The 16,793-nt window shown below is 38.6% G+C and overlaps 1 protein-coding gene across 1 annotated transcript in view; it reads right to left on the reverse strand.

Annotated features, from left to right (window-relative positions):
- The window catches only part of Gap43 (growth associated protein 43), a 96,423-nt gene that overhangs the window by 31,408 nt on the left and 48,222 nt on the right, over positions 1-16,793 (reverse strand). The window contains exon 2 of the mRNA XM_036203670.1: positions 15,306-15,873. Within this exon, the coding sequence (XP_036059563.1) occupies positions 15,306-15,873 (568 nt within the window). The remainder of the gene's footprint in view (positions 1-15,305; positions 15,874-16,793) is intronic.

Below are 16,793 nucleotides of genomic sequence, written 5' to 3' on the forward strand. Positions count from 1 at the left end.
TGTACCCCTTCATACCCTGCAACACACATGCATATACATACAAACAAATAAGTATGATAAAAATGAAAGTTAATAAAGCAATTATCAGAAGCCAAAGCACCTCAGAGCTAACGCCTATAATTATTGAAGCTTCTCCTTTACCCAGCTGGGGTTTGCCATGCTGTGATGTGACTTACTAATATGATATTTAGGATGTCAATCCCTGGAGTTAAATAGGAATTGGTGCCATAGTCCACAAATGTCTCCCTTTGGGGCATCTTTTTAAGCAGACATGCAAACAAGCTATCATCTGTTAGAGATGAACAGTAGAACAAAGGTTAGGGATTTTTTTTTTGATAGTTAAAACCTATTCACAGCTTTCAATTTATATAAATCCAATTTTTGTTGATGTTTCAAAGTTACATAGATACATTTCTTTAGTAGGATAACCTCTAAAAGAATTTTTTGTTCATACCTTTCTATTGCAAGTTAGAATAGAAAATACACTGTTGCATCCTCAGTTTGCTTTCCTAAAAACTCAGCAGCCATAGAAATTGTTGCTTTTAGATAATAATACTTGGTCACTCACCTAAAATTCAATGGCTTATGAATAACATTATAAGCAAATTCTTGAAATGCAAACAATTTTTATAGGGTGTCTAGCAAGACTATCTGCTTGGAAAATACACACTTCAACCCAAGTACAGAGTTGATGGCTACATGAAAAGAATGAGTTCTGAATTTTTGGTTGAACTTAGCTATACCAAATCAAGCATCTTTAGAAAACATCCTTAAGTTCAGAATGACAATTGTTAATTACTACTGGTTAAAATTTCAAAGTTCTGGCCAGGTGGTAGTGGTGCATGCCTTTAATACCAGCAGAAGCAAGAGGATCTCTGAGTGTGAGGCCAGCCTGGTCTACAGAGCAAGCTCCAGGACAGCTAGAGCTATGTAGAGAAACCCTGTCTTGGAAAAACAAAACAAAACAGTTTTTTCAAAGTTCTGCCAAGATCTAGAAATATCTGAGGACAGGTGTGTTGCACAGGAGATTGTATGCTGGTGAAAACTGTGACCTCTGACTATTGACCCCTGCCTCTGCCAAATAGCCCAGTTCTCAAAAAAGTACCCCTCTGAGGTTCTTCTCCACTGGGCCCTAGGACTCCAGTAATATAGTCATGTACGGGTTTAGAACTTCAACACAAAGTTTTAGAGAATAAAGTGTTTCTAAAGTATTTATTAAGTATATTTTGCATGGTCTTAATATTGTTGAAATTTTACCCTATCTAACCCAATGCAATGTTTAGGTGTGACCCAGATCAACAAACAAAAAGTAGGACTTTAAAAAGGTCACATTTTCTGTCAATCCAGTAAATAATGCACATGGTCTAAAGCACCAGCATGACTATGATTATCCATACTTATGTTGAAGGTGGGGATCAAAGGACATGGCCATTTTTCCTCTGGTCACATGGACGGATAGTAGAAAAGAATCTCCTCAAATTTGTGATTTACAACATGCAGTTTAGAGCTGAAAAGTGATCCTCTTGGGCAGGAGGGACAGAGACACAGTCAAAGAGCTTTCAGTGTTCTCCAAATAACTCCATTTCCCCTACAATCTTCAACCACAGTAGTGCCATTTGGTGCCTACGCTAGCAAATTGGAAAAAAAAAAAAGTCTGCTCTTATTGTTCACTAATCTCATCCCTCCCTCTTTAAATACGTTACTTCTCAATGTTCTTCCTAGCACTGAAATTAGTGTGAGGAAAAGAAATTAGTGTTGAAGTCAGAAAGGTGAGCAATAGTAACAGTTCCATGTGCATGTGGACCCGGAATTTATCTCAAAAAAAAATTAAAAGCCTTATAATTTGTTCAAAATATATAACTAAGATAACACTTTAAAAATTGGACATACATTCATCTGGAGAAGGCAGGAGACAGCATGCACATGCCACTGTATGCAACTGGAGGTTCAGAGGACAATTTGCAGGAGTTGGTTTTCTCCTTCCACCATTGTGGTGGTATTGTGTTCCCCAAAATATTGTGCACACTAATAAATTTATCTGGGGGTCAGAGAACAGACAGCCACTAGATACAGAGCCACAAATGGTGGCTACAAAATGGGTCAGAGCAAGCCATAGCAGAAGCTGGGCGGTGGTGGCCTTTAATCCCAGCACTTGGGAGGCAGAGCTAGGCAGATCTCTGTCTGTTCAAGGATGCAGCCAGCATGGAGACACACGCCTTTAATCCCAGGGAGTGATAGAAAGAGAAATATATATAAGGTGTGAAGAACAGAAACTAGCAGCATTTAGCTGGTTAAGCATTTGGCTGGTTAAGCATTTGGCTGGTTAAGCATTCAGGCTTTCGAGCAGCAGTTCAGCTGATGGCCTTTGGGATGAGGACTCAGAAGCTTCCAGTCTGAGGAAATAAGACCAGCTGAGGAACTGGCGAGGTGAGGTAGTGGTGACTAGTTCTGTCTCTCTGATCTTCCAGCATCCACCCCAATAACTGCCCTCAGGTTTGATTTTTATTAATAAGAACTTTTAAAGATTCCTGCTACACACCATGTGGGCCCTGGGACTTGAGCTCAAGTCACCAGGCTTGGAGACAAGTGCCTACTGGCTGAGCCATTACACCACCCTCAGCCCACACTTCAGAGGACCACACGTTTACGAATTCGGGAGCAATCAGTTTTCTAGTTAATATCAGGTGCAGTTCTCAGCATTGCCTTTATCCTTACCATTTTAAGAAGTTCACCGCACTCAGCTGATACCTGAAAATGTTACAGTAAGTCCTCGTGATGTCACAGGCTCATATACGTAAGTATATGGTTTTATAAATGGATCTGTATGTGCTCCAACACTGAAATGCTCAGACTTGATAATTGCCATTGTAGTGCTTTAGAGTTACTCCAAGTAAAATTAATTAACTTGTTAAAATACACTGATTTGAGCTTGTGCTGGAGCTCTCTGACGCCTCTTCCCAACGTGTATGCAGTGATAACACATCGGGAGCCTGAAATAGGCCACAATGGGTGTATTTAGACAACGGAACTAGGCAAATTCTAAAATGTTGAGTTTAGTGCTTTGGGAAGCCAGCTGATCAGCATGTAATTAGAGGTATGGATAATATCACCAGGAATATTTTGACTTCCTTGGGTTTCTGTGTGTGTGACATATGAGTGTTCATGTTCATGCACATGTGTGTGCATGTGAATGTGGAGGCCAGATGTCCATCTTCCTATGTTGCTCGCCATCTTATGTTTTGAAACAGGGTCTCTCCCTGAGCTCACCATTTGGCAAGACTGGCTGGACAAGTGAGCTCCAGGCATCCTCCTGTATCCTACCTTATCATTACTAGGGTGATAGGCACAAGCCACTGCCTGGTTTTCCACTCAGTTCTAAGGGTCTGAACTTAGGTCCTCATGCTTGCTTGGCAAGCACTTTACTGACAGAGGCATTTCCAAAGCTCTTTTCTACTCATTTTTTCCTTACTTTCCTTCATTTTCTCTTACCTCCATCCTTGTGTGTGTGTGTGTGTGTGTGTGTGTGTGTGTGCGTGTGTGTGTGTGTGTGGTCATAATGTATCCATAACCAAATGACTAAACATGCCTAAAATGAATACAGACAGAAAATACAGAAAAATATTATCCTTGCATACCTCAAAACTTCATCATAGCTCATTCCAACTCATTCTTCAGGTGAATTCTGTGGAAAAGACTCTTGTAGAGAGAGGCACATAACCCAAGTTCCAGCTTAATCTTGGCCACAAGAAACATTCTTTTTCCTTTGTTAAATGGTATTCTGACACAACAAATAAAACTGGTTTTAGCTTGGTTTTCAGAAAGTCTCTCCTCAGTTTTTCAAGTGATCTGTAATGACCTCAAATTGCAATGACCTCAAATCCAGACCACCATCAATGCACTATAGAAAGCAGTGCATCACTGACTGTCCATCTACTTCCCCAATGGGGTGAATGAGCCTTTCCAGAGCTCTGGGTTTCTTTTCTAAAGTTTCTTTAGTTAACGTATCAGTATTAGAGGGGCAGGAAGATGAGAAATAAAACTCTTTCATTACTGCTTTTTCTCATAGAAGGCTGTGGTCCTACCAATAGGAGAATGATGCAATCAAACTGTGTAAACTCCGGGCTGCTCAGCCCTTTAAATTAGAATAGCCTTTTTGACTGTAGTTTGTTTTGCTGACTGCATCAGAGTTATGACAAGTTGCATTTCATGTGTGTGGAGGAACCTATTTGATCGTCCACTCTCTTCTGTTTTGTTGTCTAAAGGAGTTCACACAGGCTGTGCACAAATTCTGTCTGTAGGGCTGTGGGAAAGGAGAACAGACAGCAGGAGTGGGAAACCCTGTTTTCACCTCTCTGTCCCAACACTCCTTGTTTGAGAAGGCATTAAACCATTCATCCCATGGTGGGGCAGCAGAAGGGTCAGTAGACTCTCACACACCTTACAAAGATTACTGAGATGTGTCAGAAGAGGGAACTGAGCCAAGACACCTGGCAGGTTATTTCTTCTCTGGGTGTGCCTGTTACACACTGGCAAGAGTCACCCACAGGTCACTCATGGGGCTGGCATGAAATTAATCACCTGCTTCAAAACAGAGCAGCTCTGCTTTTCCTCCAGTTCTCAATATGTTTCTAAACATAATGCAAAGTGCCTCCCTCAGTCTAGGAAGCCCAAATGGTTTAAATTTTGGCCACCACAGAGAGGACGTATGGCTCCAAATAACAGCAATGCTTCCCAGGGAGTGCTTGTATTCTGATTCCAAATTAGTGGAAAGATTCATGGCACTGTAGATATTTTAAATAAACAATAGTCAATAACCATTTGTTATTTAGAATGTGCATACAAAACAGGAGCACATCTTAACACGGCCATTACCAAGATCTTTCACTAATGATCTTGTGATCCTCTGCCCGATGTTTTTGCTTTATGAAAAGATAAACTCACACTCAGAGAATCAAAGAATTGGCCAAGTTTGGAAGTTACAAACCAGTCTCCTGGGGCAGCTTAGGACTTCCCCTACTATATAGTGTCATTCATTCATTCTGACTAATTCACCAAATCTATATTGTCGGCCTGTTCCAACCAAACCACTAGTAAAGATGCAGAGTCCACAATCAGCTTTCCCACTGAGGGTTAATTTTAACTGCCCACTGCTGAAATAGGGCTTAAATTTAAATATTTGCATTTTTTTCAAATAATTTGAATGAAAAGTAGAGCTTCTCAGGTGTGTTTTTGTTTGTTTGTTTGTTTTTTTAATGAACACTATTCCTTTTTATTAGATACCTATTGTTCTTTGAGACAGGTGAAGCAACTTATATCAAGACCTCCTAGGAAGTTTTCTCTAATTAGCCTAAGCCAAGTTTTCATTTTCAGATTCTATGTATTTTGTAAATAGAGCCACAGACATGACTTCGTGGTTGAAAGCATATATTGCTTTTGCAGAGAATCCAAGTTCAATTCCCAGCACACACATTGGTCAACTGACAACCACCACTAACTCAAGCCCAGCTTGAGATCCTCCAGCTTCTATAGGCACCCACACAGAGATATAACTAAATGAATATTTGTAATTCAGAAATTGCATAGTCTTAGTTTTGGGTTGCATTTCCATTGTAGATTCAAGAGGAAGAAAGAAGAAAAAAAATATCATTGCTCTCAAAGAAACAGAAAACTGGTCCTGGAACTATTGGCACTCCTTACGGGCTAAAGAGCAGAAGAAAGAGTGTGATACATTCATTGTTCTTCCAGATTTTCTGACAGCCTAAATTCTTTCCTTTCCTAAGCAGGTCTTTCCTTAGATTGTGTGTGTGTGTGTGTGTGTGTGTGTGTGTGTGTGTGTGTGTGTGTGTGTTTGTTTGTTGGCAGAAGGATATACCACAGACATGAGAACTGAAGCATATTCAAATTATATTCTTCACTTGTTCATACCACACATCAAAAAGAACAGTGTTTGCTGACTATAAAAATGTTCATCTCCAGTTTTTCTGAAACACATATTCATCATGTATCAATATGGGGTGATTTTAGGGGGTACCATTTGGTTTCTCTTCCTGATTAAAAAAATTTGTACTGGGGTAGGAAAGGCTAACTTTCAGAAATGATTTCACTGTTCATGTACCATCTATAAGGATCCCTTACAGTGAACATAATTTATAATAAAGGGCAAAGAGCCTTCTTTATTATGTTTTTCTACCTGAATATAAGTACTTGAGTTTTTCTCCCAAATAGAATGGGATGGGACGGCAAAAAAAAATCTCAGCCAGGCGGTGGTGGCACATGCCTTTAATCCCAGCACTCGGGAGGCAGAGCCAGGCAGATCTCTAAGAGTTCGAGGCCAGCCTGGGCTACCAAGTGAGTTCCAGGGAAAAGGCGCAAAGCTACACAGAGAAACCCTGTCTCAAAAAAACAAAACAAAACAAAAAAAGTTTCTCTGAAACAGTCTTAATTTATGGCATGAAAACTGAAAACAGGTTTGAGAATTGTTGAGCAATCACATATATTATTTATTATCTCTGCTATCTTTTCCATAGATGTTTAATAATGCCTAATTGCAAATACTGAAGACTATAAGCCAATTTCACCAATGATTAACCGGTCTATTGCAGAGAAGAAAATTACATTGAATCTTTCCATATAATGTGTCTTATCTGCCTACAAAACATTCCAAAGCTCATCAGATATTTGATGATGTGAAAAATGTTAAATTTCTCTATTTAAGACAGAATCCAACCCTCCAAGTTATGGCAATTGCTTAACATTTCACTGACTGTGTTACTTGTGTCTTTACTGTGGCCAAAACACCCAACAGAAACAACTTTGGCTTTTTGGCTCCCAATTTCTAATGGTCCATTCCGTAGTCACTGGTTATATATTGTGATAGTTGGAGTATGTAGCAGAGGAGTTTGCTTCATGGTAGACAGGAAGGAGAAAGAATGGAATGCCTGCGATAAGATGGCTTTTCCAGCTTATTCCTTTTCTTCCTTCCAGGCCCCACCAATAGGATGCTTTCTTCCTCCCTTCCACTCTCAAGTCACCCTCAGAGATATACCTAAATGTATACCTCACCAATCTACTAGTGATTATAAATCCAATCAAGCTGACAATAAAAACCATTATAATTACTTAATGAATAAAGTGGATATAATGTTACATAAATAATGAATTAAGTCTAGGAGGAAAGGAAACTATTGACAACAAAATATGGTCAAGATAATTATAGTTTTCTATCAAAGATTCTGGGTTAGGAGGACTATAAGGTAGGAGTTTAGCTTTATTGGGAATCATCACTTCCAAGTCTTTATTTCTAATTTCAAGTATAATATAGAGTTAAAAGTGCCTTCCATTTTTTGCTGTTTGTTGAACCTCAAGTATGACTGCAAAATTTCTTAGAACTGGCTTCCTTGATTCTTTCCCTTTAATCCAATCAACTCTTCTATCTAATTCTCCCTTCTTAACTTCTTTCTCCGTATGTTCTGCCTAGTAGATAACAAGGGACAACAGGAAAGTGGCCATACTTGGGGAAAACAGCATTTGCCCACACTTTAAATGTGTCCCTTTGGTCTACCATTTGCTTTTTTAGAAAGCTATAGTATGAATCTTAAAGGGTTCTTATTAATAAAATCAAGCCTGAGGCCAGTTATTTGGGTGAATGCTGGAAGATCAGAGACACAGAACAAGCCACAGCTTCCTCACCTCACCAGTTCCTCAGCTGGTCTTGTTTCCTCAGACTGCAAGCTTCTGAGTTCTCATCCAAATGAATCTCAGCTGAACTGTGCTGCTCCAAAGCCTAAAAGTTTAACCAGCCAAATGCTTAACCAGCCAAATGCTTCTAGTTTCTGGTCTTCATGCCTTATATATCTTTCTACTTTCTGCTGTCACTCCCTGGGATTAAAGGCTGGATTTCTGGGATTAAAGGTGTGTGTCACCAAGCCTAGCTGTTTCTAAAGTGGCCTTGAACTCAGAGATCCCACTAGCTCTACCTCCCAAGTGCTGGGATTAAAGGCGTGCACCACCAACCGCCCAGCTTCTGCTATGGCTTGCTCTGACTCATTTTCTAGCCACCATTTTTAGCTTTGTTCTAGTGGTTGTCTCTTCTCTGACCCCAGATAAATTTATTAGAATGTACAATATTGTGGGGAACACAATACCACCACAGAAAGCAGAGAAAATCTAGTCAAATACATTTTACAGATACCAAAACTAAGCTTAAAGTACAGAACAGCTAGCCTGAAATATCAGTGAAAGCTGATTAAGAACTCATCTAATAATTTGAGGTGTTATGCCATCTATTACACTAAGAACATTGAGAGACTGCACCAAGTGTAGCCTATAAGATGGATCTATTTCAGACATGTTGCTATTCATAAGAAGACAACGTGTAAATGTTCTTTTAAGCAATCTCCAAATAAATATTTGCTTAAAAACCTAAGATTTGTTGCTGTGAAATCAATGTCTGGAATTTTGCAGAAGGCTAAAATGAAAACCTTTTTTTAATGATATGAATTAGAAGTTCTGATTGCCTGAATTACTCAATTTCTCAACATGGAAAACTCAAATGAGATAAAAAAGTTACACATGCTTTCATGCCTTTTCTACATCTTTATTTATGCTGTAAGCCATCGTATCTTGAGATGTCTTTAAGCTCAGTTATTAGAGCTTGAAGCAGCTCCACTGTTTCCTTCTTTCTTTCCAGTCATGTTGAGCTCTAGGAAGCATTCAGCATGTAATTGAGCTATGGCTGTGAGAGCAAAGTGAAGGCTGAGCAATCAGGGCTTTCTACTATATTAGACTGAGTGCTCTGCTTTCTCTCCATGATTAGCTAAATGAACTCTCAGTGTAATGCTTACTGCTCACGTTTCTCTTCAAAATACTTTGGAGATTGTGTGTGTGTGTATGTGTACACATGTCAAAATATTTTACAAATGCCTATTTATACCTGAAAACTATTCTAGATTATATATTTTATTATATATTCTATTTTCAGTACTAAGCATAATATAATAATTCTAAAATTAAGGCACTGATATGCATGCCTTTCTGCTTGTTAGCTTTTTTTAAATTAAATGAGAGTGATAATTTTACATGAACAATGAAAGAAGATATAAAAGGCCTCCACAATGTATTTCTTGATTCTGAAGTTTACTTCTTCATCTTCTTGTTTGTCTACTTCCTTTGGAACTACAGAAATAGAAATCATACTCCAATTTGTGTTTTCTAGAAAGTTCTGTAATGGATCCTTTGCAAACATACTTACTAGGGGGAGAGGTGTAGTTTAAATGGGTATCTGAAAAGGATCTGATTCAGAGAAGCCAAATTTAGGCTGGACACATCCTAATTGTAAAGTGGCCTGCTGTGGCCAAGAAATACCTGAAATTTTCAATTTGTAATTCTCACTTTTTCCCAGCATATGTGATGATACCTGCAATACTTCTGTTCTGAACAGTTTCAACTGATCTTTGTAACTTACCAGGTTCTAACAAGTGGGGCACTTCTGTTGAATACAGACCTTAGGATCAAAATTAGTTTACTAATTCTCATAATTCTGGGGTGATGGAGCTTGATAGGGAATTGATCAGGATTATGAGTGTTACTGGATGCCTCTCTATAAGTGTGATGATTGATAATTCCCAAAAACACTATGGAGCACTCAAATAAGGGAGATATTGTGATGTTAGCCAAGATATTTGAGTCCTTGGCCATCTTTCTTCTCTTTTTGTTCCAGAATAGCATGTGCCTGAGTGTATGGAAGGGTTCAGTGTGTAAGGGTCAGGCTTTCTGGCTTGATGCTTGCTAGATGCCTACTCTTTTTTAAAATGAAATGGGGGACCAGTAAATCTAGGGGAGAGGGGAAGTGGCAGGAAGAGCTTGGAGGAGTGGAGGGAGTAGAGTCTATGGTAGGGATGCAATGCATGAGATAAGAATAAATAAAAAGAAAAATAATAAGAAAAAAATTAAGAACCTCAATCTCTGAACTTCACATTTCTCTCCTGTAAAGGGGGAAAGGAAATAGCATTAATTTATAACACAGAATGGTTACAGTGACTCAATGAGATACTTACCATGCAGCATTTAACATAGGGACTGGCTATTAATCAATTGTTTATTAAATGCTGTGTACTGTTGAGACCAGACCTTCCATCTCTTCATTCCAGTATACTTTCCCCCTGCCTACCTTAGAGGTATGCAGAACAGAGCATGCCCCAGAAATGTTCTAGTTGGGACTTCAAAAGAACAATCAGAGTTTAGCACAACTACTAAGATTTGAGACAGACAGAGAGAGAGAGAGAGAGAGAGAGAGAGAGAGAGAGAGAGAGATGAGGTTCACATTTTAGCTTTAAAAACCACATGGCTGTGCAAAGATAGATTGGGAGACCTATCAGTGTGACCCTCCATTGTCAGTCAGTGACTCTGTCTGTGGGCAGAATATCTTTTTACTTTGCCTTTAGACTGTAAAAATAGAAAAGAAAATATTAACAAATGTGAGTGGATTGTTGTCAAGTAAAGCCAATAAAAATGATTACTCTAGCAATATAAAAGTGTTCCATAAAAGCTTAATAATCAACAGTATTTAAGCTGTGTTCCACTGAGTAAGCTGACAGGGTGCCCATGTTTTATAAACAACATTTATGGACTTTCACAATTCAAAATTTCAGTCTTTATGAGTTGTATATAAATCTGGGAAGTGGTTGAAGCCACATTTTAATTCTAAACCTCTTCTGAGGCACTCTGCCAAACAAGCATGAATACCCAAGGGAAATTCCACTCTTAACACACAGCCTGATGAAACTGGCTTGTCCTTTAGCGAGCTAAAGAGTGGGATGGGACTAAAAAAGAAAAGAATAAAGAATCTCTCTAAATCTGTAAGTGTAGGCTGGGTGTTTCATTTTCTTACACATAATTATCTTAAGAAATTATCAATCTTCATCTGTTTTGTTTGCTCATAATTTAGCTACTGGTAGATGTCTGATGCAAAGCTTTTTAATGGCATAAATTAAGTTGCATCTGGGCCACTGAAACACCAGTTTTTTTTTGTTTATTTGTTTGTTTTGTCCTAAAGAACATTGCAAATAGAAGTATTCCATACCCATTGACATGATTCAGTTGAGATTATTAATGTGAATATTTCACTGGATTTCATCAAACTTTCACTAACAAATGAGAATACCCTGATATCAAAGAAGTATATCTTACAAATCTGTGTGAAATGGATTTCTACAACATCAGAAGCTATTCTAAATGGAAGTAAATAAAGAAAGTAAGGATGAAATTAAGATGGGGAAAGATAAAAGAGAAGGCAAGAGCTATAAAGGCAGTAAGTTAAATTTTCTCTTCAGCAGAGAATTGCAAATGTAAACTTTCCTGTTTCCCTGATCAGTGTTGATAATCCCACTTTGAAAGATGTAATGACACTAAAATAAAATATAAGACTGATGAAATGGCTCAGTGGGTATAGTCACCCGCCACCAAGCCTGCTGACCTGAATTGATCCCCATGACCTACATGGTGGAAGGAGAGAACTGGCTTCTGAACATAGCCCTTAGACCTCCATGTGTATATGGCAACCCCCAATACTCACTTAACAAATAAGGAAATATAATTTTTAAATTAGAATAAATAAATAAAATTTAACTGAATCAATACCCAGAATACTTAGGTGACTCATAATTATATTTCCTATTGCTTATGCCACATGCTCTATGTCAACCACCCAGTCAAATCACTGGTCGATAGACTCCTACGTGGGTAACATTGCTAATACCATATCAACAGAATTTTTGGAGTCCTCTTTGAGGAAAATCCACCAGCAGCACTAGAGGTAAGGGACACAAGCAAAGAACTCCATCATTGAAAGCCAATGTGCATGCTGACTACTCAGCAGGAAACTTTGAGGACAGTATGATTAAAGAAGACTTGGAGGTTCTCCCTTTCATGAACGAAGGAGGGAGTGTCCTACAGGTGTTCCAACATCCTATTTCCTCTAACAAAATTGTCTTCCTACAAAGTAGTCAAAGGTACACTGAGTGTTGAGTGTGTGCAAACAGAAGAAGGAATATATAGTTGGGAAACTAAGAAAAACAAGAAAAGAAATTATTATCACTGCAAGTGGTACTCACCAATAACAAAGCTATAAATAGCAAAAGGCATAGGTAAGTAATATCTTCATAGTTTGCAAATAATTTCCATATGTATTAAAGCCTTGATCAGAATTTATTTGAAAATGTGTATCTTATTTTCTTAGATTATCCCCTAGGATTTGTTTGAGCCCTGCCTCTACTGTACATAGCTAGCTTATCTCTTCATGCCTCATTGAGCAGCCATGAACTCTTCAACCACCCCTGGTAGCTGTCCATTTCCAAATAGTATGGTCAGATTGAAAATACTCTGTTATTTTAACCAGGATTAGAATGAAACTCAATGATGGGGGTGGGGAACATGCGGTAGAGCCTCTGAGAATTTGGGACTGATATCATATGATACATCTCCTTGTCACCTTTAGTTTCTGTGATTCCATGAGATTCACCATGACTGAATAATTTGTGCTTGTCACACTCAACAAGGAGGCTGATAGAATTCTGGCCAGAAAAGCTACAAGCTGCATTTCAGAATCTAACAAAGATAAAAGTATCAGTCCAAAGCTAAGACACAATAGACCTAAAGCTATACCACGTCTTTGTGTCTATTCTCCAAACTTCAGAAATCTCAGTTTAAAACATATGACCTGAGAGAACCAAATACATCATCTACTGCCTCCTGGACTACCTCCATGTTGAACTTCATCTACATTCCCAATAACCTTTCAATGTACATTATACAGTCTCCTTAGTTCAGATGTTTTTAATCTGGATTTTATAAAACTGAAGACAGAGAATGATCTCTATCCACATTCAGTGACTAAACACGTTTTAAATTAAATAAATGATTAAAATCTGTAAAGTTATAAGAGGACTCTATAGGCAGGTAAAAAATATTAAATATAAATTAAATCTAGTCAATTTCTGGTCTTCTAATATGTAACATTTATTGAATATTAAAACACTATAATCAGTCATTTGGAATGATCAAAACTTAAAAACAATAAATGGAATTCTTTGCCTATTCTTAAAATATATATTAGATTTTTTATTGATTCAACAAATTCTTTCTATAAAACCAAACCAAATAAGTATATATATGTGTGTGATGTGTGTGTGTGTGTGTGTGTGTGTGTGTGTGTGTGTGTGTTTGTGTCTATTCCCCAAACTTTAAAAATTCTGTTTAAAAAATGTCAAACATGTCATAGGCTTGAAAAGCATGATTGGCTTCCAAGAGTTACAGAATGACACTCTAGATATCTGCAAAGTGGTTCCCAGACTTCTTATCTGAGGCTTAAACTATAAGATGAAAGAAAAGGAATCAAGACAATTTTGTTGAATAATATGAAACCAATGCCTTAGTCACATACCTTGTTGTTACTGAGAAAATAAGTCAGTGGTAGAAAGAATCATGATTTATTTGGAGCTGGAATGTGAGAGCATGCTGGTAACTATGGTAATTATTATGCTGTAGAGATTTACAGAATGTGGGGGCTAAAATGAAAAAAAAAAAAACAGGCCTGAGAAACTACAGAATAATCATCTACCATGATTTAGTATCTAGGCAAATGTTCAATGATTTTTTTTTCTCAGTCTGAAGGCCAGATGTTTTAACATTCCTGGTTTAGTCTGTAGTCTAGTCTCATGAACTTTCTCAAGACAGTGGTCTGTCCCAAATTTAGACCCTTAGTCTGTGGGATAAATAGATAAAGTTCTAAACGGGCAAGCCAACCCAGTTAAATTAGTCCAGAAGTAACTTTATGTCTAAAGACCTTTAGGTTGAAAGGTACAATGGTTAATCTTGATTGTAAATTTGAGAGTCACCTAGGAGATCATCAAGGTACACCTCAGTGTGTATCCATGAGAGGGATTTCAGAGAGGGTCAGATTCAGAAGTCTTTGTCTAATCAATAGTTTTTCCAATGATTGATGCAAAATAGACTTTAACTGATGGTAGGGTTAAGAAAGGTGAGATCTAGTTGAAGAAAATATGCATTTGCTTTAGAAGAATATATCTCATCTATCTATCTATCTATCTCTAAAAGATCTATCAATCTATCATATATAATATATACATACACACACACATATATATATACATATATACCATCTCTTTCTTCCTAGATACCACGAGGTACACAACTTTTCTCTGCCATACACTCTTGCAGCCATAATATCCTGCCTTACCATAGGCCCATGGCAACAGAGCAAGCCCATCATGGACTAAAACATCTGAAGCTGTGCAACAAAATAAATCTTTCTTACCTTAAATTGTTTTTCTTGCATAATAATCACAGTGATGAAGGCAACATAAAAGGTATTCTTGGTTACACCAGATTATCGAAAGACTTTGGAGACATCATCATTGTGGATATGCTGGAGGGAGGGACAGGACCAGCTCCCAGGGCAAAAGTCTGTTATTACATTTATCCTACTCTTAGGATGTTCTATTCCAACTCTGTGCAGGCTCTTTGGGCTGTCATAATAAAAAACACTCCAACTTCCATGCTATAGCTCCAAGCTGAAGAGAATCCAGTACCTTTTCATATTCACAGTCAACTCTCAATTAGTTATGCATATGAGAGTAGTGGGTTTGATAATAAAATGATAATTTATGTATTGGGTTTTTTTCCCCTTTGTTTTTGGCAACATCAACAGACTTATTTTCCTAATTGTGTCTGACCCCAATTAGTGTCATAGCTAACATTCTCCAGAGCATACACATATAAACACATACTAGTCACCAATTGGTGGTGGGTGGAATGCCCAGAAACACTTTGTGTGATAGGGAAAGGAAGGCTGAGATTATATTTTTGTTGCTGGAAATTCACACACTAGATAATCAATAAAGAGTTGGCTGTATTTATAGGAGGCTCTTCCTAAAGCCAAATAATCACATTAGCTAATTCCCACCCATGAAATAAATGTAGTCTCCGTAATTACTTATTAAACTAAGTCTATCAGCATACAGCACATTTTCTTTTAACTGGGATTATCAAGCTTGACTGTTTGTATCAATCCAATTAAGATAATTGTCTGAACTCTCCAGTACTGGCTGCCATGTAATTCTTTCTCGATTTTCTCTCGGGCTTGTAGATTTGGGGAAATTCAGTATAACTTTGGTGATTTCCAGACAGTTGTCTAGACAGTTCTCCCTGGATGGTGCAGGTGGTCTGGCACTAGGCTTAACATCCCTGATGCATCCCGCCCATGACCCCACCGTTGCTACAGTGCTCACCTTTCTCTTCCTCAGCTTGGCTGCTTTCTGCAGTCTCCGTTGGAGGCTGGGCTGCCTTGGTGGCAGCGTCCTCTGCAGCAGGGGTGGTGTCAGCAGCATCAGTGGCAGCAGCAGGCACATCGGCTTGTTTAGGCTCCTCTTTGGCAGGGCCATCTTCTGCCTTGGAGGACGGCGAGTTATCAGTGGTAGCTTTAGCGGTACTTTCTGCCTCAGCTGAGCCGGCCTTCTCGTCTGAGGGGGCCGCATCCCCCTCACCTTTCTTCTCCTCAGAAGGTGCATCTCCTGCCTTGCTGGGCTCATCAGCCTTGGGGCTGGTGGCTGGGGCTGCATCAGTAGTAGCAGAGCCGTCTCCCTCCTTCTTCTCCACACCATCAGCAACGGGAGCATCATCCTTCTTCTCGTTTGCCTCGGCCTCAGCAGCTGGTGCATCACCCTTCTCGCCTTTGAGCTTTTTCCTTGTTATGTGTCCACGGAAGCTAGCCTGAATTTTGGTCGCAGCCTTATGAGCCTTGTCTTCCGGTTTGACACCATCTTGTTCAATCTTTTGGTCCTCATCATTCTTTTCGACCTTTGTGGACATAAGAGGGACAAAAAGGAAAGCTCAGAGCGTGTTCTCAAATCTAGACATTGAAGAGCTATTGAGTGGTTCACTCTGGGCTAAGTACTTCACCGGGGTGGGGTTAAGAGAAATTCAAATTAATCCTCAGAGGCTCTTCTCCGGCCACTCCTTGGAGATAAGATTTTGCTGTGTAACCCTGCCTGGCCTAGAGCATGAGCTCCTTCCTTCCCAGCCTCCCTGTTCAGGGATTACAGAGTTGAATTACTAACCAAATATTACTGTCCTCTGACCTCCAAGAATCATACATATTAGTAGGATGTCCCAGAGAAGTACTACAATTGAAGAATTCAAGAAGCTGAGGTAAGAAGACTACAGCAAGTTCAAGGGCAGCCATAATGAATTCTAGGCTAGCCTAGGCTATGATGTGAGAAACACACACCCTCACTTTAAAGAACAAAAAGTAAACAAACAAACAAAATTACTAATGATAGTTAGCTCAGATATATATTTTTTTCCTCAAGTCAATGTTATGCTACAGAGCAATTGAAACAAGCCTTGTTTTAGATGTAGCTTGGTGACTCAAATCACATTTGCCTTAGGTTTCCATAAAAGGGCTCTCAAAGATATTCGGTTCTCAGGATTTCTGAGGACTAAATCTTAAAGATTTAAGAAATATTATGCAACAACCTATCCATCTCTCTCCCCTAAGCTTACAAGCACGATCAGAAAATTAATATACTCAAGGAAAAGAGCATGCTAAATATTTCAACAGTAAATTCCATCAGGGATTTATGCAAAATATACACGACTTCTAGGACTTTGAGCAATTCAGAATGTGATGAAACATGATGCTGGTGACCAACTGTTTAACTATCTCAATGCTATCTCAATAAGCATACCAGGCCTCCAAAACTGGATTATAGAAAATA

The sequence above is a fragment of the Onychomys torridus genome, chromosome 12, assembly GCF_903995425.1.
Source record: "Onychomys torridus chromosome 12, mOncTor1.1, whole genome shotgun sequence".
Lineage (NCBI taxonomy): Eukaryota > Metazoa > Chordata > Mammalia > Rodentia > Cricetidae > Onychomys > Onychomys torridus.